A 27,902-nucleotide genomic window follows, 5' to 3' on the forward strand; every position below is an offset into this window, starting at 1 on the left:
GAGCGGTCGGTTTTCATCTCTTTTTGCCAGTGGTGGCGGGGGGGGGGGACACCCCTCACCATCCCTCTCCAAAGGGGGAGTTTGGTAAAGAGAGATGAAGAAACCGATTTGTACCTTCCTTAAAAGTTGTCCTAGCTCGCTATTCTAATATCTATATGCAATCTTCACACTGCCGTACTCTAACGGAACTATTAAATCTATGCTTTCATCTACTCCATCTATCGTATAAAAATTACCACTACAGTCTGTTATTTGAAATTAGCATCTTCAACTATGTAAATCGTTGACTTCACGTAGAAGTAATACTAAAACATATAGTCAAAGTCTAAAAAGGTGTTTTCTTAGAATATCAAAATAAGCATTTTGGCAAAGTTTGGTTGAAGTCGGTGACATTGACCACAACTTTGTATACACTTGAGCCGGAATGATTCATATGTCAATCGGAGTCGATGATCAAATTACATACGGAGCGCAAACTAAAGCATCTGAGGCTGCTGGCACTGGAGTGAGATACTGAAGCAGGGATGCCAGGTGTATTTAGAAAAAAAAAATCTTCAACCAGATCGACGAAATGTCTTCATTGCTACTTTCAAAATTTGCGGGTGGCAAAAAGTGTTAAATATTTCAGATTTCATTGAACTTATTAAAAGTCAAGAGTAATTCGTAGAAGCTAATAGAACATCATTTGATTTCAGACTTCATAGAAGTCAAGGATCTTCATAGATCTTCAGGATACTTCGTAGAACTTTAAAAACAACTTCGTAAAAGATATGGGAACTGTGAAGAAGTTTTGGAAACTTTCTACAGGTGTAGTAAATAGGGAGATCAGCTAACGTTGTTAAAAACTCAGCAAAATTTATATATGTTCAGCGAAATCCTGTGAACTTCGTAGAAATGCAGATAATTTTATATAACATCAGCAAATTTTATGGAAGTTCAAAGAATTTTGTGGAACTTTATTATACGTTGCAGAAATTTAGCAGGTTTTGTAGAAACTCGGGGATTTTTTTTAACTCCATTGAACTTCGTAAAACTATTGGTTTATCAAAGTTTTGTGGGTGTCTCTATTCGCTAAAATTTTCCTAGAGAGGCGTTATAAATACATTTCTATTTGGCTTTTTTTTTCGCAAATTTCGGAATTGATGCGGTTTTATGAAATTTGATTTATTTTTTGTGCTGCGCTTTTTACTTGTGTAGCGATTAAATCCGGATTACTTTCAATAAGACTTAAAAAATTTCGTCTTCTACATCTTCCTGATTATTTATTCACCAGCGAATCCAAAAACATAAAGTAACCAGCTATAAAGGCAAAATCCTTGCTACTACTACCACGCTAAACTCTCTGTAATATAGCTTGATCGGAGTTGTAGAAGGCTAATGATATATTATTGCTTGCCTGGTTTGTTGTAGTATCTAGATAGAGCTGGAATTAGGGCGTAACAGCTTTTGTAAACAATGACTTCTCGCGACTATCTCTTAAAAGTCAAGGCTTGTCAGAAGAGAAGAGTTCTTCTACCCGATGGTGATGTTGCTTTGCGTGGGGATGCCTTGAATTCCTAGAAATCATCGAGAGAAGTCATTTTTTACAAAAACTGTTACACCCTAATTCCAGCTCTATCTAGATGTACATAGTTGAGGACATAGCAAAATAGGAATCGAGAAAAGACATAACATAAAAAATCCCATTAACTCACGTGTATAATCTTGGGCGTTCTTCGTGAAGCAGCTTGCCAACAATTTTCCTTCTACCGGCCCGACTGATCTATATTACAAAGGCAGTTAGTCATGAAAAAAAATGAAAGAAAATTATATCATTATTGCTCTCCATTTCTGATATAGCGTTATCATTCGGTACGTTGATCGTTTGTCATTGTGTCGTTTTGAGATATTTTTGATACCTTGGTAATCACAGTACGAGCTGAAAAGCTACTGTGACCTAGTGAGTACCATAGCTCGAGTCGTCTGTCAGTATTGTGTTTTTAATGGAAAGCCCAACCGATATATTGAGACTGCAGTTGGTAAACTCAAAAAAAAAAAAATACTTCGTTAAAGTTTAATGGACTTCGAATTCCGTAGAAGTACAGGAAAGCTTGTAGACGTGAAGTGAACTTCATATTAGCTGAGCAAAGTTTGCAGGAGTTTAGCGATATTACGAAGCAATTCGAGGAACTTCGTAAAATTTCATAGAATTGCAGGGAATTTTGTAAAAGTATTGCAAACCTTGTGGAAATTTGACAAACTTGGTAGAAATTAAGTAATTTTTTTAGAATTCCAGCAAGCTTCCAGCTAGGATTTTTGTATCAGTTTACGGAACTTCGAAGCAGCTTATCAGAGAAAAAAGCTCAATGAACTACCTGGAAGTTTTGGAAACTTTGTTTCGTCCGGATGTTCAGGAAAGTTCTTAGAAAAGGTTAAGGTTCTTACCGGATTTTTGAATTCATTGGAGCTTGGAAGAAATTCGGTGAACTTTGCAGAAGCTCAGAATTTTTTTAGAAGCTAAGGAAAGTTTGAAGTTGGTCATGGATCATTGTATGAGCTGTAGGAAATTCGTGCAAGTTAAGAAATCATGGATGAAATTCTGTTGTAAAGGGCGAACACGAAATTATTGCGACACATTCAACAGGGCATAACTTTTTTACCATTGGGTAAAAATCAACCAAATTTTGCACACTTTCTCATTGATGTGTATTGTGTACATGCTGTCAAACTCGAAGTCGTGTTTTTCGATTCAACGAAAATGGAGGTGAACCAACGCGAGTTGAGAGAACAAATTCTTTCCAAACACCTTGAATTTCCTGACCTGTCGCACCGGCAGTTGGGAAAAAAGTTGAACATTCACCATTCAACCGTCTCCAGAGTGTTGAAGCGGTTCCAGGAGCCGTTGACGTTGGACCACGGCAAAGGAGCTGGAAGAAAACCGGGACCGGAGAACAACAAGACGGAGGGATAGGTGAAGCGGATGATTAAAGCAAATCCCAACGTCTCAAGTCGTGATTTGGCTAAAAAGATCGGCATGTCGCAGAGCTACGTCCAGAATGCAAAGAAGAGAGCTGGACTACATACATACAAGGTACAGAACTTCCCAAACCGCGATGAGCGGCAACAATCGACGGCTAAAACTCGGGCACGGAAGCTCTACGACAAGATGCTGACAAAATATGGTGCTGTGTGATGGACGACGAAACGTATATAAAAGCCGATTTTAAGCAAATTCCGGGGTTGGAGTTTTTCACCGGCAAGAGCAAGTTCGATGTGGACGACAAATTTAAGAAGAAGAAAATGTCGAAGTTCGCCTCCAAATATCTCATTTGGCAGGCCATCTGCTCTTGCGGACTGAGGAGTGAGCCTTTCGTGACAAAGGGCACAGTAAATGGCGAGATCTACAAATCTGAGTGCCTCGAGAAGCGCCTTTTGCCGTTCTTGCAGCAGCACGACGAAGCTCCGCTATTTTGGTCAGATTTGGCATCATGCCACTATTCTAAAAGTGTCCTGGAGTGGTATGAGGCCAATTCTGTCCATTTTGTTCCAAAGGACATGAATCCGCCTAACTGTCCGGAGCTGCGCCCGGTGGAGTAGTACTGGGCAATAATGAAGCGGGAACTTCGGAAGAGCAAGAAGACAGTCAAAGACGAGAAGGACATGTTAAGAAAGTGGAAAAAAAAAACTGAGAAACTGGTACCGGATGACACTGTAAAGACTTTGATGGAGGGCATCAAGCGAAAATGCGTTCAATTTTACACTCAAGGGTCCATCGATTAACTTTTCTTTTGATTTTTGAAGTAAATATATGTATAAAACTACCCTAAAATTTTGGTTTGATTCTAAACATTATAAGAAAATTGGCATGACATTTTCGGTGTCGCGATAATTTCGTGTTCGCCCTTTAGTTTGTATAAGGTATAGAAAAATCTTGGAAATTCAGGGAACATCTGAGAAGTTGACAGGACTTCTATATCCGAGATCTTTAAAATTGATTGTCTAAAAATTGTCATAAATTGTCTAACTCCGAGACTTTGAACATTTTGATCAAGCTGATTTTCACCAGCAAATTGCTGTAACACCAAAAATAATTCGCCTATTAATTTCCTCAGGACAGTTAAGAATCTCCTTCCAACAACTTGATCAGCCAATTGGTCAGAAAACGAGGTATCCATCAGGAAGCTGCTTCAATGGATGTGGAGTAGAGCCTGCCCTTTATCCACGAAATGTGGGGAGTTGACATCTTCACTCTCCCCTTCCAAATTGCTTCAATTGGGTGCCCTGATGAACCCTCCTCATACCGAATTTTTTATATATAGTTATTATATATTATTGGTCACGAAGCTCGGCCATTTTGATTGACGCTTTTTTTTCAAAATGGCGTATTCAATATCTTTCAATAAATCATAGCACGAAAACGGCTCATCTAATCGATGATATCTGAGACAAAGTTGTAGGAAAGTTGACCACCGACAAACCGACATGAATGACTATAGGATTTACCATAAATTTCAAACACACTACTGACATCTGTCTTCATGTTCGCGGGAAACACTTAGCTAAGCCACGAACAGGCGTGCAAAATGTTTGAATTGGTTTGTGTCTGATCTATTCTGGACAAATAATGTTATCTAGATAACAAAATCCTATGGTTTTGACAGATCGGATCGCTGCACATTTGAATCGGCCGTTATAGATTTTCGAGCAAAAATTAAGTTTAAGTGTCATGTCGGTTTGTCGGTGACTTGACTGCCTTTTTTAGAAAAAAAATAAACGCTGAAAAAAAAAATAAAAAATTTCTTCAAAAAATAAATTTTATCTTTAACAACAAAAAGTATATCGTCACACATCACATACATATTGCGAGCTAAATTTCAAAAATTACTACTGTATACTAAAATGATACTGGGTGCTTAAACATATTGAGCAATTGCCGATTTCTCGCCAATAAAAGTTCAATCTTAATTTATAGCACATGCTAGATTCTTCGGCCTGTGTGTGTTGTTAATTTTCCAGGCTGAGCTTTTACTCGCAAAAATCGTCAATTGAAGCGCTTGTTTACAAAAGCAATTACGCCCAAATCTCAAATCATTCCGGAATTGGGTTATTTAATGTTGAAAAACATATCGGTTTTTATACATCATCTTCACCCCAGCAGGCCTGGGTTCAATCCTAGTCGGCGCCGCCGGGATGTTCTGAGGCATAACATCTCTGATCACGCCTTCCTTCGGATGGGAAGTAAAGCCGTTGGTCCCCGGTTCATGAGTTGATGGGTCGATAGGTAGGGTCCAGGTGTGGGAGCTGCCTTCCTGGCACGTCGGTAGCATTGGTGCTCAGCACGGAAAACAAGATCGACGGAAAAAAAACAAACCAAAGGAAATTATACATCATCTGAAAGAGCTTGTTTTTCCGAGTACAACAAAATTATTATCGATCCCGTAGACATTAATTTCAATTTTTAAATCAAGATTTATTTTTTTATTTTTGACACTAAATCTATTAGTTGACAGCTCGCTCCCATGCTAAGCCCCATCGAGGGGTGCTAAGATGGTGATTTTGCTAATGTAATCGCATTTATTTAAAATAGTTCTATTGCACCAAAATTGATGAAATTTTGGATTTCGGTTCCATTTTTAATGCAGACCACGTATATATATTTAGGTACCTCCCAATTTTAATGAAACTTCAAATCAGACGTGATAGCCAATAAACCAGTGATTTTCAATTTCATCATAAGGGGTGATGCATATATTATGTTACGCTCTAAGTGGGGAGGGGTGATTAACGAATTTGCATTAGGTATAGAAAAAAAAACGTGACGAAAGGAGGGAGTGATGTTTCCTCAATTTAGCGTGGCATAATAAATCGATCGCCCCTAAGCGACGATCCAGCCACTGGATAAAGGGCACCATAATAAAATAATTAAATCTTCATTTGCAAACCCCATTCATTCTACCATTGTCGAACCCCTCGGTTCCTCAGTCGGGCGAGCCCTTATTCCTTCGCTCGCACACTGCAGTGTTGTATGCGCGTTGATCATATTTATTGTAGTTTTTACTCCACTTTCTCCGCACGCCCCGAGCTGTTGTCCCACATTCTGACCTGCACCTGACCGTCGTCATCGTCGTTAACGTCGAATAGACGACTGTGACTACGACAACATAATCATCGACTACCCGTCCGGTTTTCTTTCTTAATGTTCCTGTTTGGATTGCGGTGGTCCTCTCCTTTTGGTATTCTTCCAGAGAGCTATTTTATATTCATGTTATTTTCCATTTTTGTTTCTGCCAAGCGCGCAAAATCAATGTGTATGATCAAACATTTATGCGGTTCTCTACACAGTAAGAAAAAAGTACCCAACGGCCAGTTCACTTTTACCTACTTTTGACTAGTTTGTCTCCTTTTCTCCTTCTAATGTTGTCAAAAACGGAGGAGCAAAAGCACCCAACAGGGGTAGTAAAGTGCGGGAACCCAACGTTGAGTATAATCATTCCTATTTACCTACTTTTGGGTACAACTAACTGACTTTTAGGTAGAAAGCTAGTGGAAAATTCCTTGGAAAACTACTTTGACCCGCTTTACCTACTTTTGGGTACCTGCACTATAGTGCCGAGATGAGTGAAAAGAACTTTTGGGTACTTTTTTCTTACCGTGTACAGAACAACAACCAACGGAGCAGTAGCCAGCAGCATTGACACAGTTTTGGTTGGGCTCTTTTCTCCCTACCCAACCGACTTGGCCGGTATTGTGGAATCGAAATCCAAATCCAAAGTATTAGCCCGAGAGGGACAGTTTTTGGTCAACCACATGCCAAATCGCCATCAGTTTTGCTTTTAAGCTCGGGGGTGGTAGTTAGGATTAGTAGCTTGCTGGTCGCTCACATTCGCTGCGTTATTATAGCCGTTATTACTAGCGACTTGGGAACAAAGAATATAGTGTGGAAAACGAACATCAGATACACAACTCCATAGTCGTGTGCGTATAAGTGAGGGAGGTGAAATGGTGAAAAATTATACCCCTCATGGGGATGAGGGTAAGCTTTTTCCGTTTTTTTTTGGTTCAAGTAGACTATCGCCAACTGGGTCTTCTGTGTTCTGACAAAGTGCGGCTAGGTCAGGGTTTGCAGTAGAATGTCTATATGTTGGTATTAATTTCATTGAGTGAAACGGATGAAATAAGGTTAATCAGCTGAGAATGGTGGGATGGAGCTTGAAACGTGTTCAATCTTTTTACGATTGGGTTGGGCTGGATTCGTTTTCATATTTTTTGCTGAAATAAACTTTCCGTTCGAGAGCTTGGATCCAGTGTGGTGCTGCATAATAAAGTGACTGTCATAAACTTCTTAATTGTTCTTGACAGATGGCAATTTCATAGTTTTAGCACTTATATTAATGCTTTGTTTACGGGAGGATGAAACTAAGAGTTTCACAACGTTATAGTAGTGTTCCGTTATTGGTAACGTTGAAGTCGACCTGGATTATTTGTGCGTATGTGCAGTGAAATTCGAGGTACACTGGAGTCGCTTTTTACGCTGGTGATACGTCCCGCGTAAAAAAAAAACCGCGTAAAAAAAACCGCGTAAAAAAAGACCGTGTAAAAAAAAAAAACGCGTAAAAACTCGACTCTAGTGTATAATGATAAACCGCGTAAATTCTGATATCCGCGTAAAAAAAACCCAAAATCCGCGTAAATTCCGGAATCCGCGTAAAAAAACCGCAAAAATTCCGAAATCCGCGTAAAAAAAAACCGCGTAAAAAAAACCGTGTAAAAAAAACCGCGTAAAAAGCGACTCCAGTGTACTTTGAGGTGCAGTTCACAGTAACAATATTTTGCAAAATCGCATCAAAAACGATGCTCATCATCCATTTACAAGCCGGTAATGCAACTATACGATTTGGTAAGCAAAATAGTTAAACTGCCGATACGTGCATATCGGTTCCATTTGGTTTTACATCACTTCGAATAAACCTCAGGAATGGTGTTTATTTTTATAGTACTTTCATAAACCACACTGAAAATAACTATTTTGTATGAAGAAAACGTGAAGAAATGCCAAGTCATGTGCATCCCATATTGAAAGTACCGTGCCAGCACCATATTTGACGCGTTCCTAATGATGACGCACTCGTCTATTTTTGATCGCATCTCGATTTTGACAAGATATTTTTTGTAAACCTTGTTACACCATCATCCCTTGAGCACTGAAACTAATATATGCAGAAGTAACATTTCAAAAATAATAATTCAAAATACTCGAACATTATTGAGTGCGTCGATTTAGGAACCGCTTCGAATATGGTGCCTCCACGGTACCTGCATTGTTGTCCCATTAGGATGCTTCATTTTGAAAACATATGTTCAAAATTCTGAGCCTAGGCCAGGCGATTGTAGATTTGTAGAAATTTTATAGATTGCGTTAATGGGTTAAAGATTGTATGGAGATTATGGTGAATTACTATGAGATATTTTGAAATTTCACTACTATGTATATCTCTGTATCTTTGGTTAAAGTAGTCAGAATGCTGTCAATTTCATATGTGGTTGCCATGACAACGCCTTGTTGCCATAACAATATGTTGCTTGAAACAATTGAAAAGGCCTCAACTCCATTTTGTAAACAAGCCTACCGAAACCTACATTTGCAAACATAAAACATTATTTATTTTGTTGGTTTGCGTTGGCGGACTCTGGTTCACGATAAAACGGCCATACAAGGTTTGTTTACAAAACGGAGTTAAGCCAATTTTAATTGTTGATCTTGAATTGGAGTTGGTGTTTGGTGTTTTTTGAGCTTATAAGGATCATTATTTTCGTCTTACAGCACTTGACTTCTATTACACCAGTTCTCGCGTAAAGTTGAACCAAATATCGCTGTCTTAATCCGTTGACTCCCTGTTTTAGATGACAGCATCAAAATGGATATCATCGTGCATTGTCCCTGAGTCAGTAACCTTCTGGCCGATGCCGTATTCGTCCTGTATGCACTTCAACAACCAGGATGGATGGAAGAGACTGCACACTTAGTTTTTTCTACCGGGCTCGGCTGTGCAAAACTCGGCAAAATAATTTTCACTGAGATCTCAGCAAAACTTACATTTGATTGCTGAGTCTCGGATAATGCTTAGCTGAATCTCAGCAAACAAATAAAATGTTTGCTGAGATCCCAGTAAAACTTTTTTTGCCGAGATTTGCACAGCCGAGCTCGGTAGAAAAAACTAAGTGTGTGGACTCGGAAAACATACTCTGCATCTATTGACTGCAAGCTAACGCATTGCTGCTTTCTAGCGATCCAGTCGATTGATCCACTTTCGAATTTGAAAACTAAACTAGAATTGGAATCGTTATCTACCTTGTATTCAGTTCATTCTACATCAACTAATTCTTCAAGACCAACGCTTCCATCAACCTTAAGCTTGAACTCAATTGTTACTTTAATGTACCGGTTCCCTTCGATCCAATCCGTTTTGCTAGATTAACTAATATTTCTAGCTAACACCAACACTTCTCATAATTATAGCTGCACTCAAAATATCGCGTCTATGTACAGTTGTGTTCAATATAATAGCTGCGCATGCCGATTTCCATGCAAAATTGTGAACTTTGACATGATGTAACTTTGTTAACTTATGATCAATTCAGCTGAAACGTTCGCCACAGAACTACAAATATGTTCAAATTTTTTGAAGCACCTGTTGGAAAGTGAGATACTTGGTAAAACTGTTCAAAATAGTAGCAGTTTTTTATTTGAATTTTTATGTACTGCAAAATTTTTTAAACATTTTTAACTATTATGTACATTTGTTACATGGGTGGGGATTGTTGAAATTTTGCGAAATGTAAAATTTAAAATCTCAAAATTGAGCTGAAATGCAAATTATTAGTACTGCTATTATTTTGAACAATTTTACCTAGTGTCTCACTTTCCGGTAGCTGCTTCCAAAAATTTGATATTTTGTAATCGTAAAATTGAACATATTCGTAGCTCTGTGGTGAACGTTTCAGCTCAATTGATCTTAAGAGAACAAAGTTCCAACTTGTCAAAGTTGATCATTTTGTATGGAAATCGGCATGCGCTGCTATTATATTGAACAGGTGCAAAAAATTCTTGTATAATAATGGACGACGAAACATATCAGAGTTGATAATAGAAGAGTAACGCAGAGTGAAGCTTGCAACACTGATGTCGATCAATGGACATTGTTTTATTTTGGCAACCTTTGTATTTGTTTACACCTCGGATGACTTCCCGGAACAACAAAATCTATTGCCAACAATCGATCGTATTGTATACATATGTATCATACAAGTAAATTTAAAATATTGTTATTACAATAGATCTACAATACGTCCCATGTAGTATGAATTTTCAACAATAGAAAAACAATAAAATAAATGGTAAATGGCTCAAGTTTGTTCGTGAAAAAGAGATTTTTTGTACGGTTAAGATACATAACAACCCCCTTGTTCTATTGTAGATTTCCCCATTTACAATAGATTCTATTGTGGAAACAATAAATTCCAAGGTTAATTTATCGTTGTGGACAATACACTTTATTTTAAGTACAATAAATTCTATTGTATGGTTACAATACATTTCATGGTACCTCTATCGTTCTTTTTTTTACGGGTTCACCTGCGTTGTGAAAGTTTCCTCTAGTTTCCACGCAACAGAGTCAGTTTGTCTACTATGCTCGATCGGTAGACGGTTTGAGAATTCGATAGGTAGATTTTGGTTTCAGTCTGCGTAACTCTTCTATTATCAACTCTGAAACATACGTGCTCGAAGACAGCTTCCGGGTTTGGCTTTTTATACTGCAATGCGAAGGAATGCCGCTGCCGAGTGTTTCCGGACAAAGAAGCTTTCGAAATTCCCCAAAAAATATTTGGATTGACAGGCCGGAAATCCAAAAGTTTCATCTCTACCGGCGCTATCAACAACGATGTTTACGAGAAAGAATGTTTGTAAATGCGGTTCCTACCATTAATCAGAAGCCACGACACTCAAGCTCTGTGTTGGCCTGATTTGGCCTCTTGTCACTATGCAAAATCCGTGCTGGAATGGAAATCTTTCGGGTTTGAAATTTTCTCGACTTCCCTGGGCATCCTCATTGTGCTTGCCACACAAGATACAAATGCATACATTATTGGTTGGCATAGAAAGCTCTCAAGTAATAACTATAGAAGTGCTTCTAGAACATTAGCCGACAAAACGCTCGCTACAAAAGCGTAAAAAACCACAGACGAAGAACTAAAGGCAGGAAAGATCGTGGATGTCCTGAGAAGCTTTCGGAGTTTAATAAGTGTTCATAAAATATAATTTTAGAAACGTTTTGTCGTTTTGTAAACGTCAAAAATGTGCTGAAATTCAAGGGCTTTCGGGAAATTGTATCATGATTCAGAGAACGTAATTTTTTTAATTCATTTGATAGATTTTTCACTTCAAGTGATTTCTTTTTGAAGTTCCTAGATTTAGTTCCTGCAATTGCAGATTGCAAAAAGCTCGCGTCATTTTGTGTTAAATAGCAAGAGACGAATCAGCTAAAAGCTGAAAGTCTCTATAATAAAGCAAAAGGATTCGAAAATCCATCAAAGTACATTGAACCTTAAAGAATTTGTTTTACATAACCTGTCAGAATTAAGCTAGAATTAAGTAAGCAAATGAATTTGAAATCTCCAATTGGCAATTTTGAGGTTTCAATTTCATGGAAATAATTTTGATGGCTATTTCACGAATTTCATGAATTTTAGCTTGACATATAGTAAATAGTGTAATCTTATCATCGTGCATTACTAAAAACTTCAAAACCGTTTTTTGCCGCGAAATTGAGAAGAAAACATCATACGCCCTGATAATTCTGTCAACACTGGTGATACGCCGTGGAAATACACCCTCGGATTTTTTTGTTGTTGTTCTGCCTTGGTTCTTCGTTCGCAAATTTTGTGAGAGTGGATTTACGCCCTGAGATTTTTTGGTTTTCGTTTTGTTCGTTGTTTACACATGAAACATCAATCGGATGCATTTCAAATAAATCGGGCGTGACTAGATACTACAGAATCAGTACGTTTGGCATTTTAAAGCAACAAAATTCGTAGTTCTGGTGCAAGGCGTAACAACCAGATGCATCATAGAGTTGAAAATTGGAAATACGCCATGTAAAAGGAAACGTTTTTCATGATTTGAAATTATATTTTCTTCTACTTTTTCGTGTTTATCAAGTAGTTTGTGAACTGTTCTCTCTATATGTGGCAAAATATGGTTTGTTTGCATTTTGGCACTTCCGCCCCGCAATCCAGTACCAATCACCGACGGACATCGATTGCCATTCATTGACGGCAATCGAATGTGCAGGTAGGCGGCCGGGACCAACGACTTTACTTCCCTTCCGACGGAAGACGTGACCAGAGATCGGCTGGGATTGAACCCAGACCCATTGGGGTGAGAAAGCAGTCACGCTTACCACTAGACCACCGGCGCCGGCTATGAAAATAAGTTGCGCGATAAGAAAGCTAACTAGGTACAATGGTAGTTTATAAATTACCGATACCAACGGATCAATTCGCCCTCAGATTACGGTTTCGTAAAACGGGTTTACCAATAAACCTGAATTTTTTTTCAACCATATCATTGGAATACAAACACATACCTCACGAACCTGTATTTAGCAAATGTTTTTCTAATGGACATTTTCAATTCTGGGGTAAAGTTGATCATGCAATGCAATATTCAGAAGTTATCATTGATACTTCTCGACCAACAATTCAAAACCGGCTATTAGCTTTGGTAAACAAAATTTTGTAGACCCTTTCCTCGCAAAGCGTACATACTCAATCTAGCTCGGTAAAAACCGGCACTGCCGATTACTGAGATCTCAGCAAAATGTATGTTTGCTAGCTGAATCTCGGCATGTTTTCATCGGAGATCAAGCCAAGTAAAATGCCGAGCTAGTCGACGGTGCCAATCTCGGCAAAAAATTTTGTGTAAGCCGTCCACGCCAACCAACAGCATCATCATCGGATAGAGGAAGCTATCGGCCATTTTCAATTGTTGGTCTAGACTTTATTTATGTTCGCTGAAGAAGAAACTGGTTTTAAAATTTCTACAAAAGTTGAGGTTTGCGGAAAAAAAACTGCATATTTTGTCGCCTAAATGTAGTTTCACACAACATTTTTTTATTATACTAAATCGTTCATATCAATAAAATCTGATTTCTGATTCAGATGCAGCTACCCAAAATTAAGTGTAATAAGTTATTTGACCGAAAACCGCATCAGAATAAATGCTGAATTATCGGATTTTAAGGAACAGGTAAAAGTTGCCTATTTCAGCACTTCCACTATGTTGTTTGTTAGGGGAAACTTTGTAAGTTTGAATTTAAATATTTTAAACTGGTTTATGAAACACCAAACAAATTATCTCATAATAATATAATAAAACATGATTGTTGAGAAACGAAAATTGAACGGTTTACTGATCAACTTCACCCCTTTTTACGGTACCTACCTACTTATCAAACCAAGAGCTACTACGACACCGCGAAAAAAAAAGCCATTGCAGTCTGGTACTAGAATGGGTAATTCGAAATCAAACCCCAAACATTCCGCTGAGAAAGGAGCCGCATACCTTCCACCTGTTTTGTTGCTTCAGCTGCGCTGCTAATTGTTAAAAAATCGATTCCCCTTGTTCCTCGTGGGGGCCTCAAAGAACCACCACTAAATGCTAAGGCCCCAGGCGAGTGAAAGCTGGTGACCGAGCGGACAAAACTTTTTATTAATAATTGTTATTCCGTTTGCTAGTCAGTTCGGATGCCACCTTTCACTCTGCAGGGGCCAAGGTAGAACTCGCTGCTGGCTCACAAGGACGGAACAAGCAGTCAGCGACAGCGTGGCGCGGTATGGATGGAACTATGTTTCTAATGGTGCATCAAATGGATACCTTATTCGTCGTCAACAAAACGTGCAAAGAAGTTATACGCTAAATGTACGTGTGAATAGGCGGAGAATAATGTCATCGTCGATTCCCGATGTTTTCCGCCAAAGCTCCGCTGGTTGTAGTTTTATGGACTTACCGGGGGAACTGCTGTGACAGTGATGAAGATATGCACAATTTGTCTTGTCTACTTCCAGAAACGGTTTGAGTCGAGCAGTTAGTTATTGCTGTTTATGACGTCTTCCTCACTCCTCGTGGGAGTTGGTCCCGATGCGAACCACAATTGGGTGATGCAATTTTAATGCCTATTAAAGTGGGTCGGTTGGCGGCCGTTTGGCAAAGTGTTCGATTTACGTAACATTGATTCTAGCTTGGGCGGTTGTGTGGACTTGTTTTGTTCCCAAACATACGTGTGGCGGGCGCCGGATGACCTTATTTCCGCTCGTCGATAACGCGGAAGGGATGTTCTCTATAATTTACAATCAGGACTCGGAGTAACACAATTATTAATGTATGGCAATTTTCTTCTAATTGCAGAAAGTGAACCATTGGACAGTTGGGACGCCGAGGAAGACTCGATTCTTACGCCCGAAGATGAGGAAATGGAATTGGATGACGGTGAGATGGATGGAGAGAATATGGCAAAGATGGCCAAAAAGAAGATCGTAAAGGTCGAGGAAAGCAAGAGCAAGAAGGAGCACGTCAATGTAGTTTTCATCGGACACGTCGGTAAGTAGGGTCTGATCAGCAAAGTTGTTCAATATATATTCAAGGAATATTAATTTGCAGATGCCGGCAAATCCACCATTGGTGGCCAAATTATGTCCCTGACCGGAATGGTCGACAAACGAACGCTGGAAAAGTACGAACGAGAGGCACGTGAAAAATCCCGAGAAAGTTGGTACTTGTCGTGGGCGCTGGACACAAATCAGGAAGGTTCGAGTTGCATTCTCTTGTATTTGGTAAACAATTGTTCTAACGATCTTCGTTATCTTTCAGAACGTGACAAAGGTAAAACGGTGGAGGTGGGTCGTGCCTATTTTGAGACTGAGAAGAAACATTTCACCATCCTGGATGCTCCCGGGCACAAGAGTTTCGTACCGAACATGATCGGTGGTGCGGCGCAGGCCGATCTGGCCGTGCTGGTCATTTCGGCTCGTAAGGGCGAGTTCGAAACCGGCTTCGATAGGGGAGGGCAGACGCGAGAGCATGCGATGTTAGCAAAAACGGCCGGCGTCAAGCACCTGGTGGTGCTGGTGAACAAGATGGACGATCCGACGGTGAACTGGGACGTTGAGCGGTACAACGAATGCAAAGACAAAATCTTACCTTACCTCAAAAAGCTAGGGTAAGCCCCTGGGGTTCGATTTGCCGCCTAGATCTTATAGAACTGACTGGAAAACCAAAACTATTTCAGATTCAACCCGACAAAGGATCTAACGTTCATGCCGTGCTCTGGCATCACCGGTATGGGAATCAAGGAACAGATAGACGAATCCATTTGCCCGTGGTACCGAGGGCCAGCCTTCATTCCATTCATCGACGAGCTGCCTTCGCTAAACCGCAAGACCGACGGTCCGTTCATCATGCCGATCGTGGATAAGTACAAGGACATGGGCACGGTTCTGATGGGCAAGGTGGAATCGGGAACGGCCAGAAAGGGAATCAACCTGCTCGTGATGCCCAACAGAGTAAGTTTGATTTGTTTAGATGTTTTTTTCTATGAAGCCTTAACTCTAACTCTGTTTTGAATAATTGCAGACACAAGTATCCGTCGATCAGCTGTGGTCGGACGATGAGGAAGTGACTGCCGTGGGGCCTGGTGAAAATGTGAAAATCAAAGTGAAAGTACGTACCCCAATTGCCGCTATTAACAGTCATATAAATTAGACATGATAGTAAAATGCTTTTTTTTTTCTCGTTTGTTTGGTGATTGCAGGGCATAGAAGAAGAAGATGTTTCGCCCGGTTTTGTGCTGTGCGATGCCTCCAATCCGATCAAAACCGGTAAAATTTTCGATGCGCAAGTAGTTATCCTAGAACACAAATCAATTATCTGTGCGGGTTACTCGGCGGTGATGCACATACACTGTGCGGCGGAGGAAATTACTGTTAAGGTAGGTGGTTGATTGAGGAAATTTAATGCTCTTTCTAATTCTGCAGTCATATTTAGGGGTTATTTTTAAATTTTTCAGTTACAGTTCAAACTGTAAAAAAAACAGACATAAACCGTTATAACGTCACGTAGAATGTGTCATTTCACTTTTCGCGGCAGTTTCTACAAAAAGCCGAACGCAGAAAACAAGGCTTACTCTGAACCATAAAGATTTACTATTCAAACGTTGGTGGAGGTGTGTCAACGATGTGTTCAGCGAGGAAATGAAAAACGAAATATTCGCATTAATGTCCCGACCTCCTCGTCATCAGCGGATCAGGTGCATCTTCATCTTCTGAATACTGTCAGATTTACAGCAACGGATCAAATCCGGAAGCATTGTGCGCCGCTTTTCACACTACGTCCTTACATGGCCAATGACATCAACCCAAATCGCAAAATGTACAAAAGCTCAACGATGAGTAAATTTGCCTCATGTTTTTCCAGGTTTTTTTTCAGGAAAAAATCCCTAATATGAGAAAATTAAAGATTGGATTCTCTTAGTCTACTCCTAGACTGAGTAAAATTTTCCTCTTTTTTCGGCAGATTTTTGAAGTTTTCCACAGGAAAATCTGAGGCAAATTACTCATCGCTGAGTTCCTGCACTTTTTGCGATTTATGAGTAAACTGATCTCAAATTTTGGTTGATCTGATGAAAAATTCGGTCATTCCATCATTCTATAATTAAAATTTGTTAACAGTAATGGAAACACTTCTCCAGTCCATTGTAAAATTGTTTTTGTTTCCATCTCGACTGTATCTACAGTATCGCCGGAAACTCATCATTTCGTGATCATTTTTTCAGAACAATGTTTTTAGGGTTCCCAAACACCTGGAAAATTTGGCGACTAGTGATTGTAACCTGGTTTTTTGCATTGCGTTTGAAATGTGTATGGAAATTAATATGGGAAAACCTGCTATTTCTTCTCTTTTACTGTTTGCATTTTCATTTTTAGGGATCACAATTTTGCTTGAACCATGCAACTAACCATGTAAAAGTATAGTCGCTATATTTAAAGTCTGACGGATAGAATCTTGGGAACCAGTTGTGCTGTCAAATAGCAGAACCCATCGCGCATATCACGACCAACATCAGAAAAGAGCACATCAGCTTTTGGGAACAAAATTTCGGAAACACTTTTCTCGTGACTCAAGGCTCACCTACGCAAACCAACATCATCACCGGGTTGGGGAAAGTTTTCCCTATCCGATTATGCAGTTAATTTGCTTACGGTTGGTGAGGAAAGAACAACGTTTTGATTATACATAGTTATAGTTATAAATAGTACCTTTTCAATTTTTGGTCTACAAAATATTCAATTGGTTCCGATTTTTGTTAGATCGTTATTCTACACGGAAAAAAAGTTTTCATGTAGTTTCCATTGGGAATGCACATAATATTTTTCCATTAACCAAACCAATGATATTTATCTCAATTTCACATAACATTCATGTGATCACATGAGTTCTATATGATAAATCACTTAAATTTCATTTAACACATAAGGTTCATGTGATTTTGTGGTGCAATTCCCAATTATGATATCACATGAAATTCATGAAATTCTAATGAATATTTTCCGTCAGTTTATAAATGTAGTGACTATATGTAAAAGTATAGTTCAGGAAGTGCCTAACAACTTTGCCGAAAAATGTACGGTGCTAGAATGTCTCTAATAAAAGTTATTGCTGTTTCATAGGTCGATGTTTCGAATTAACCAATGAAGTTTAGATTCCAACAACATACACCGAAAATAGTTTTCGTGTAGCTTCCATTGGAAACGCAAATGATTTTCATCCATAAACAAAATTAATGGAATTCATCTGAATTTCACATAACATTTATGCGATCACATTAATTTTATATGATTTTTCATATGAATTGCATTGGCCGCATAATATTCATGTGATTTTGTAGCGGGATTTTTAGCTATGTGATCACATGAAAGCTATGTGAAATTCACATGGTTTTCATCCATGATATGAATTTTGTGATGTGACATGTGATAAATTTTTTGAGTGTACCATACCATATATACCAAATCGATAAGATAAGAAACTCCGAAATTATTTCAGTTTAGAATCGGACTTCCATTGGTACATCGGCAGTGATCGCAGAAAAACTTGTCTTGTCATTTAATTCAAACCATACATATTTGAACAGTTATAACTTTTTTGGGGACATTAGCACCGTACTTCCTTGGACAAGTTTGTTAAGCTCTTCATGGACTATATTTGTAGGTACATGGTTAGATGCATGCAGTGCGCAAATCATTTTGGTTCGATGAGTTATTTTCATATGAATATGAACAGCCATTCGGCTCATCATTCACTGCCTCGTGAGAGTCTGAATGATTGGAATGTAAACGAGTTACTGACAGTAGAGCACTCAGTCAGTGTGTTGAATGACTGAGCGTACATTTTCTATGGAAAAGTGCCTCAATTACATGCTGTGTGAGCGAAGGCAAGCGGTGTAAGTCGCTTGTTCGTGAGTGACTGAATGTTTTTGTTGGCTCTTTCATTGCCTCATCCTTTACCGTTTGGTACATACGGTCTGGATAGAGCAATGAATTCAATAGAGTAGTGCTTTCACACTCAGCCTAAGCAGTCAACAATTGTATGCTCTGGTTGCATGGTTCAAGCAAAATTGTGGTCTCTAGGGATGAAAATACCAAAAAGGTTTTCCCATACTAATTACAAATGCAATGCGGAAAGTCGGGTTACAACCAATTGTCTCCATATTTTGGGACCCCAAATGGCCCACGGCTCGGTACACGGTCAATTGCACCTAACACGTTCTCGGAATAGTATACACCTTGTATCACTCCAGCGACGACCAGCGTAGGGTCTCCACTATGCAGGACTCTGCTAGTGAACTTCGAAGGTGTTGACGATTTTATCCGAGACTCGTTTATGCCTCATGGCGCTCCACAGTTTCTCGTGATTGTGTCGCTTGAAAGCAAATACAGGGATTTTTAGAATTTGTTGACGTTCTTCAAGATGATACGGAGCGTGACAAAATATAGCCCACAGAAGATCGTCCAATCTGGAACCCTGCCAGCTGCCGTCTGAGAGTCTCGTCTCTCGTCGATGTTCTCCTGTATCTGATCCAGGATAACTTTGCACAGAACTTTGAGAACAATACACAGTAACATGATACCTCTCGAGATCCCGTAGAGGGAACGTGCCCCGTTACATTGGGTCAGTTAAAATCAAAGTGCTCTGTCGTGTGTGAAATGCCGCAGACGGCATCCAGCTTTCTGAACGGGCCTACGCTTCCGATGATCTGTGATCAGTGCTCCGGTGGGTTTCCCATCTTTGAAGCTCCTTGATTGCATCCATTCCGTGATCCAAATAGCTGTTCCATATTGTGGCCAAGATTCAGACTTTTAGATCCTGGGTTAGGAACACCTGAGTGTAGATGCTGGATTACTTACCCGAGGCCGCGAGCTTCCTTGTTGTTATGGAATATGTACAGACAAAAGATGCGTCTTCTTTGGGAGCAAGTTTTTGAATCCTGAGAGCGGTTAAAACGTTGGCTTAGTCGGTGAATACAGCGGCGATGCGACTTCCGCAAAACCTCCCAGAGCGATTGCAGGGTTATGGGAGGAGTCGGTAGAGAATACTGAATTAATTAACAGTCCGAGACTCCGATGCTCACTAGACTGATGTTAATTTTGACTTTTTCGCTCCACAGTGCTTAAATGGTTTCAAATCGGGTCCTGATTAGCCTCTCAAAGTTACAATTCATTTTAGAAACAGACTTCGCACAAGCCATTTGAAGTTTACATGTAAATTACTATGGGAAATTTCAACTTTTTGTTCATTGCCTTCTACTCTTTTTCCATATTGAGCTGCGAAACAGTTCGATAGCCATTCTTATAGAAAATTTTCTCAACTATAACTTTGCTGAAGATTGTTTCTATGTTAAACGAGACAGGAGAAAGTTATTAATTATTTAGGAGATTGGTAAACTTATGACATGATCAAGCAGCTGCTCTAAAGGCAACACTGTATTTTGCAGTGTGACATAGTAGCCATGATTTGTGTGTTCTATCCAACGCCCCAGAAACACCAATGTTGCCTGCTGAGCAGTTGATTGAGCATGATCATAAGACATCAGCGCATTGAACCATTGATAACTTTCGATCCTTGCATTTAATCGAAAAGTGGTCATCAGCAAACTTGTAGCTGGGAAAATTTCCTACAAGTACAGTTAAAATTTTTTGAAGCAGACCGATATGGTGAATTATTAGATAGACATGAACAAAAATCTTGGTTTTACCATAGTAATTCCCATACAAACTTCAAATGGTTTGTGCCATCTCAGTTTCTCACCAAATAGGTTCAAATTTTGAAAGGTTAGTCAGGATCCGATTTGGAATCGTTTAAGTATTGTGGAGCGAAAATTTCAAATTTTGCATCACTATAATGCTCACCTTACCGCTGACTTCCGGTTATCTATAGCTCGGTGATCGATCTCAGCCCAAGTATGAGGGAGTTGGTTCGCGCCCGGAAGCTATTTATTGATCATCAAGTCGATTGTAAGTCATGGCGAGTCCAACCCCGTGGCTCCGCACTAGTGAACCCTGGCCAAACAGAGCTCTTCCAGAGCTGCATCCATGAAGAGGGACACCCCGTGTCTTTCTCCTACAATGTATTTGTCGAACGGAAGCCTCTATCCCTCCATCCCTGACAGGCAATCAGATCGGATGTCACCCTGATGATCTGATGATATACTCGGGATAGCTTGGTGACCATCTCGATACCGGAGGACAGTCTTGATTCCAATGCAGGTTTAGCTATTCGCATCCGGTCCGGACTGCTCGGTTACTCACAAGCAACATCCTGGCAAGAGTTTGCAATAGATCAATCCTGATTTGGACATGATTGTAGATCGTTGAACTCCTTTCATCAAGTACTACACTGTCCGATATGAATTTTCGTCACTTTCAAGATAACGCTATCCACTATCAATTAACATCTACTTTCATATTACGTGATAAAACTACGGGTTTTGATAATGAAAAATGTCAAAACAACATCAAGTCAGTTTGTCCCGGGTACGAAGGAATGGAAAACAAATCTGAAAGCTAGCGCTGAATTGGAACCCGGCAGGTCATTGCAGCAGAGGCAGACCCAGGGGTTCATGGCGGCGGAGCCTTAGCAAGGAAATCAAGCAAGTCGATATGAATTTGACCTGGGTATTGGATAAAGCAAAACCAAACAGCCGCCCAGGATGGAAGTCTTTCACGTTGGCCCTTTGCACCACTACTGACGGTGCCCAGGATACTTAACAACAAACGAAGATGGAAAGCAGAATACCGCGTTCATCCGCATCAGGATTTTTTTTTCTTTGGAGAACCACACCAACCGAGACTTTCCTAGGCTAACTTAAAAGAAGCAGGGCTGTTACAACAGGCGCGGATATCGCGAATTTCGCGGATTTCGCGATTTTCGCGGATTTGAAGTTTCAGTCGCGAAAATCGCGGAAACATTAAATGATGTCGCGAAAATAACGAATTGAATGATGTACTGTCACACAAATTGTGGAATTCATTGTAACCTTTCCGTCCCGTATTATTTAGCTGTCATCAATTTTGTTGTTCATTTGGCTTTCAATTTTTTACCGGTTCAAACTAAACACCCTGCAAATAATCTAGAAATGATCTTAATTCCATAAGTCACACCGGATTTACACGGAAATTCCCTGAGGTCTGTCCAATGTGAGACATTATCATGTTTTTTTTATTTCCAATGTGAACATAGCATTTTTCGTTGTCAAATCATAAACTAATCGTATATATGCGAGTAATTGCCATGTATACCGGATATTCTAGGTTCTCCAAACCGTCCTGGAGTTCAGTTGATTTGTTCTACTATATCAACCAAGACTGCAATAATGTCTGTAGTATCGAAATATGTCCAAACAGATTCAAAGTATCTATGTGGATTGTACCCGACCTATTGCTACGTATACAAGATGTTATAGGTTCTGAAATCATTCTGGAGATCAGATTATTTTTCTACTTGATCACCCAAGACTAATTCAATATCTGTAGTATCGAAATATGCCCAAACAAATTTGCAGTGTCTATGTGAATCATGCCAACCTATTTCCGTGTATGCCAAATGTTCTAGGATTTCCAAATCGATATTTTGGTACTACAGATATTATCCTAGTCTTTGTTGATCTAGTAAAACAAGTCATCTGAACTGCAGGACGATTTGGAGAACCTAGAGCATCTGGTATACGTGGACATAATTAAACATTTTCCATATAGACACTATGAATCTGTTTGGACATATTTCGATACTACAGACTTTATATCCCAGTCATGGTTGATCTAGTGGAATAAATCATCTGAACTCCAGAACAATTTGGAGAACTTAAAACATCTGGTATACATGACAATAGTTCATGCATGATCCACATAGACACTGTGCATTTGTCTGGAAATATTTCGATACTAAAGACATTGTCCTAATCTCGGTTGATCTAGTAGATCAAATTATCTGAACTCCAGGACGATTTGAAGAACCTACAACATCTGGATTACTCGGAAATAGATCATGCATGATCCACATAGACACTTTGAATCTGATTGGACATTTTTTGATACTACAGACATTATTGTAGTCTTGGTTGATTTAGTAGAACAAATCAACTGATGTCCTGGACGATTTGGAAAACCTATAATTTCCGGTATACATAGTAATAAGTCGTTCATGATCCACACAGTCACATGAATACGATTCGGCAGACCCCAAGGAATATCCGTGTAGATACAGAACCACGACGTGACCAATAAGAGTGACTTATGAAACTCTGGCAATTTCTCGATTATGTGCAGGGTGTTTGGTTTGAATCGGTCAAAAATTGAGAAAACTAGAGCCAAATTAACTACAACATTTAAGACACCAAAATACGTCAGAGACGCAAAGGTCAACTTTCAAGAAAATTTGCATTTCAAATGAAAATACATAAATTTTTTAAATAATGTTTCATCAAATCTAGGCCGGTATTATTCAATAGAATCTTATAATGTAAGGGTGTTACATAATTACTCAGAATTTATACTATACATAAATATTTTTTTAAAGTTTACAAACGATACTCCTTTAGCTTAGTCGGTTAAGACGCAGCTACAAAGCAAGTCCATGCTGGAGGCGACTGAGTTCGATTCCCGTCCGGTCTATTAATTTTTGGGGCTGGAAAATTGAGGATAGGATGGTACAGGCATAGAAAGCTCTCAATGTGAAAGTTGAAGTACTAAGTACTAGAACACTAAGTTGAGATAAGGCAAAAATCTAATATGCTATTAGCAATAAGCTTGAAATACCATGTAGTATTATACAAATTGTATTTTTAGGCAATGAAAACAGTTTTTTTTTGTCGCGGATTAGTATTTGAAGTCGCGGATATATTTTGAGGAATCGCGGATTTCGCGGATCGATTTTAGAAAATCTTGTAACAGCCCTGAAGAAGCAATGTCGTAAGAAGTTCTTCATAAAGTGTAATGATATGGCCAGATAGATCCCAATACACATATTAAGCAATTTTTCCGGGTGTCCAGGCCCGGTGATATGACGTATGGCGAATTTTACATGTATATGAATTAATATGATATCAGATCCGTATCCGAGATGGGGAAGACGTGTTGGCGATGTTCAAGGTGGCCGTTGATTCCCAAGTAGAACACGAGTCTCCGGACGAGACCATCGCCAGTAGTCTTTGGTTTCACGTCCAGACGGACCCTGCTTCGGGACCGGGACAACCAAGCTAAATTATGTCTCCAGTCGCCTGGGAAGGAGTTCCCCAATCTGCTGAAAAGGCCAAGGAGTGTGGCCTTGCATTCCTGTGGTAGGTTTCTCAGCATGGAATATCTAACATCTTCCAGATCGGCTGATTTCCATTTGGCTTTGGACCGCTAGATTCAGTTCCTTGAGTAGGAAGGGCAAGTTCTGGTTGATATTCAGCGGGAACATTCCTGGATGGAAAACCACTTGTTTGCACATTTTAATAATAAAAGGAGAAACACTCATGGACGACGGTTTTTTAGCCGCTTCTGGGTTTGTTTATGGAAATGGCCAACTGCTGATAAAAGCATATCATCTGGAAAACAGCTAGTTTTGGTATTTGTGAAATGCCGGTAGTTTACAATCTATTCTAATGGATAACTCATTTCTGACAAAAAATCATATGGGCAGTGAAGATCTGTCTTCTCAACTCTCTTCTGGTCCGTTTAGATTATTCAATTCGGCGTTCAATTTTCTTGAACTGCGGGATAAAGTACCTATGATCGCATAACAGTCCCATATGGATAGGAAATCAAGCAACAATGGGACTGATATGCGATTATGGGCAGTAAACGTCCAGTATGTTGGTCAATGTCAAGTCAACTTTGAACGCTAGCATGATCACATTCCTAAAAAATCTCCAGTCTAGTTTCAGCACAATCCCAGCTCCATGTTAAAGCGATTTCATCTTTAGCGTGGCGTTCATCATAAGAGCGTGCAATAGAAAAAAAAAACATGGTAGATACCCTGACGTTATTGAGTACCTATAAAACTGGCACTCAGTGTGAGATTGTTTACCAACATTACAATGCCTTTTTCTGACACGTCTAGTAAATTCTTAAACGCAAGCGATAACTCTAACCAAGGGATTATCTTTCTCTTTATTTCCGCAGGCTCTCATTTGCTTAGTGGATAAGAAGTCGGGCGATAAATCAAAAACCCGACCTCGTTTCGTCAAGCAGGACCAGGTGGCCATCATGAGAATTGAATGCTCCGGGCTTATCTGTCTCGAGCAGTTTAAACTCTTCCCGCAGATGGGACGCTTTACGTTGCGAGATGAAAGTAAGTACAAACCACTATATCCCTCGATTCACTTTATTACGACTAGGAATTAACACACATTTTGAATTTTCCTCCCTCACCAGACAAAACCATCGCCATCGGTAAAGTTCTAAAGGTTATTGAGTAAATAGGTTTTTAAAGCAGTAAAAAAAAAAAGAACATACAGTAACGACAACAAACAACAACGCTATCTCGTCCTCTGCCGTAAGAATCTGGTCCCCTCAGACAGACAGCAACAACAACAAACGAATACCACTTCTACACAACTAAACTAACAAACTGCAACAAAAAGGCATCCAGCCAGCCAGTCAAAGCTGACAATTTCTAAACCATCCATCTTCTCGATGTGGCAGATAATGGGAATCCGTGTGCGGGTGTGTGCAACTGCAAACGCATTGGTCTATTGTTATGTTAGTTTCTAATGGAAATGAAAAAAAAAAACCGAATCGTTCTAATAAGGTACCTCTTCGGTATTGCTTTGAAAGCAAATGTAAAAGATCATGGATTTTTTTGCCGGGAAATTCAACCTACGTCTCCGAGATGTGAATCAATTTTCGTTCCTTGTCGCGTTCAAAGATGAACTCTAGTGGAAGCAAAAGTGAAACAAAAGAATAAGAAGATCAAGACAAAAACCTAATAAAACCTAGAAAATGCTTATGATAACAATCATTTGTAAAAGAGGAACTAATTGAAAATATTAAAACAAAAAATCGCGGAAGCGGAGGACTGAACTTATATACAATAAGGGAAACATAAGAAAAAATACACTCACACACAGCAAACTAAACAAAAGAAACGATGATAAAAAAAAAACAAGAAATGAACATCATACGCATCAGGAACAATAATCTTAATGATAACACGTTATTGTATAGAGGAACAAATCCAAGGCAACAAACAAGCAGAAATTAAGGAATCCAAGTGACGACGAAGAAATTGGCCGAGGTGATCGGGGAAGACTTCTCGGAAGTGTGATAGCCGACGGAGGCGGACGATCGTGAGCGAAAAATGGAAACTCCCGTCAGAAGACAAGCATGACAAGCGGGATGCTCTCCCGTAAAGACCCGACGCCCTAGAGATAGACAAACTCCCGAGAGACAAGCAAAACATCTACTAAAAAATTATTTGTTACTTTTGATTTGTTTCATCATGAAGAAAAATGCTTATTATTATGAGGTTTTTTAGCTTTTTGTATTGGAAATGAAAAAAAAAAAACAATGTTTCAAGAACAAGTGTACGAACACTATTCAAACGCGTACGCAGATAGCATCGTTATGAAGAAGAGAAAGATAGAGGAAACATTTGACGATAAAGTTCGCCGGAAGTGAAACGATTGCAGCAAATAGGAAGTCAGATCCAGATTGTGTATTAAACGAAGTGCTTCTCGAGTTTTTCGAAATTGCGTGCAAATGTAAGAAGCTTGGATGTACGTGTGTAAAGAGAGATTGCAGATGAATGTGAGAGTTTTGCGCGGTTTTATGGGGGCGGTGCTTCACCAGGATTGATCAGCAGTTGTAGCAGCTTCAAGCGTCGCCTTTTTTCGCCTGGAAGCGGAGCGAATGGAATAATTGTGATTGTGTGTGTACGTATATGTGTGTGTGTGTGTTTGCGGGAAATTGAAGCGAGAATGAATTTAACTAGGGCTAAATATGCTAAAAATTTACACAATTTACACAGTTGGAGAAGAAATTAAAACAAACATAAAGATACACGCAACAGCATTACAGCGCAGTGCATTGAGACAAGATATTATCCTTGTTCCCCGTTTCATGCTAGAAAGGCTAAAACACGAACACACAAACAATAAAATTGTAATTGTAGAGAAAAGAGGGTTAAGAATAAAACTAAAAAAAAGCATTGAAGCGATAGACGGAGGAGAGAAGGTTATAGAAAGCCGAAATGAGATGAAACCAGCAGCAAAAACAACTATTCTACATTTAATCAAAACAACAATGGAAACTCCTTTATCTAATTATAATTACTATTTTCGTTTTTTATTTGTTTATCTTTTAAAGAAAAGAAGTAAAATAAAAACCTCTTTAAAACACAGCATGAGTTTTTATCTCACTTGAACCAAATCCCTTCCTGATACCAAAATGTGGTGTTGATCAGCCTGTTATAAGAGGTAAAATACCAAAGAATTATACCAAAAAATTACATGCAAAATATTTTGTATGCCTACTTTATAACTTTTATGTCAAAGGTTTCGGCAACTGTTTGGTAGAACAATGCACACTAAGACAACTTGCAGATAACGGTGTGGTTTCCGTAAGAGGTCCACATGCCATGGACTTGTTTATTGTTTATTGAAAAATTCAACTGACAAATACTGTCTAAATGAATAAAACTTAAACTAAATAGTTACGGTCAACGGTACGGAAAAGGCCAAGTAGCCGATGACGAAACACGTCAGCTGATACATTGAAGTCGAACATATAAAAAAAGTTGTTGAATTGCCGGCTGATTGCTCGAATTGGCTCATGTTGTGTATAATTCCGGCTCCGTGGTTCCAAAAACAGAAAGTCGCGTTGACGAAGAGACCTCTCAGGGGCATACATATTTAGCTGTGACAGCAGTGTTGGGCAGTCAATGTCACCTGTTAGTCCGTCTCACCTCTAATGGCTCGATTCCCAGGAGACGGCAACGCTCCTCGTACGGTGGCAAGTTCGTTGGGTCAAGCCAGTTGAGGAAACGAAGAGCATATCTCACAAACTTGCGTTGAACGGATTCAATTCTAGTGATCCAGCTAGCATGGAAAGGGCACCAAACAACTGAACTTGACTCCAATAAGGATCGCACAAGCGAGCAGTAAAGTGACCTGAGACATAGCGGGTCACGAAACTCGTCGGCAATTTTGAAAATAAAGCCCAATTGTCGATTAGCTCTGGAGATGATGTCATTGTAGTGGATTCTGAAAGTGAGTCTGCAGTCCAAGGTAACGCCGAGATCCTTTATGTGCTCTACACGAGCAAGACAGCGT

General features: G+C 39.4%; 1 protein-coding gene across 1 annotated transcript in view; it reads left to right on the forward strand.

Moving 5' to 3' along the window:
• The window catches only part of eRF3 (eukaryotic translation release factor 3), a 31,409-nt gene extending 4,438 nt beyond the window's left edge, over positions 1-26,971 (forward strand). The window contains exons 2-9 of the mRNA XM_065224460.1: positions 14,444-14,635; positions 14,696-14,842; positions 14,906-15,254; positions 15,324-15,597; positions 15,668-15,754; positions 15,846-16,022; positions 24,754-24,922; positions 25,006-26,971. Coding sequence (XP_065080532.1) covers positions 14,444-14,635; positions 14,696-14,842; positions 14,906-15,254; positions 15,324-15,597; positions 15,668-15,754; positions 15,846-16,022; positions 24,754-24,922; positions 25,006-25,049 — 1,439 coding nt within the window. The 3' untranslated portion in view covers positions 25,050-26,971. The remainder of the gene's footprint in view (positions 1-14,443; positions 14,636-14,695; positions 14,843-14,905; positions 15,255-15,323; positions 15,598-15,667; positions 15,755-15,845; positions 16,023-24,753; positions 24,923-25,005) is intronic.
• The last annotated feature ends 931 nt before the right edge of the window (positions 26,972-27,902 follow it).

Source organism: Ochlerotatus camptorhynchus, unplaced genomic scaffold, assembly GCF_037179485.1.
Source record: "Ochlerotatus camptorhynchus isolate MF236.1 unplaced genomic scaffold, CSIRO-AGI_Acam_v1.1 ptg000211l, whole genome shotgun sequence".
In the NCBI taxonomy this organism is placed as follows: domain Eukaryota; kingdom Metazoa; phylum Arthropoda; class Insecta; order Diptera; family Culicidae; genus Ochlerotatus; species Ochlerotatus camptorhynchus.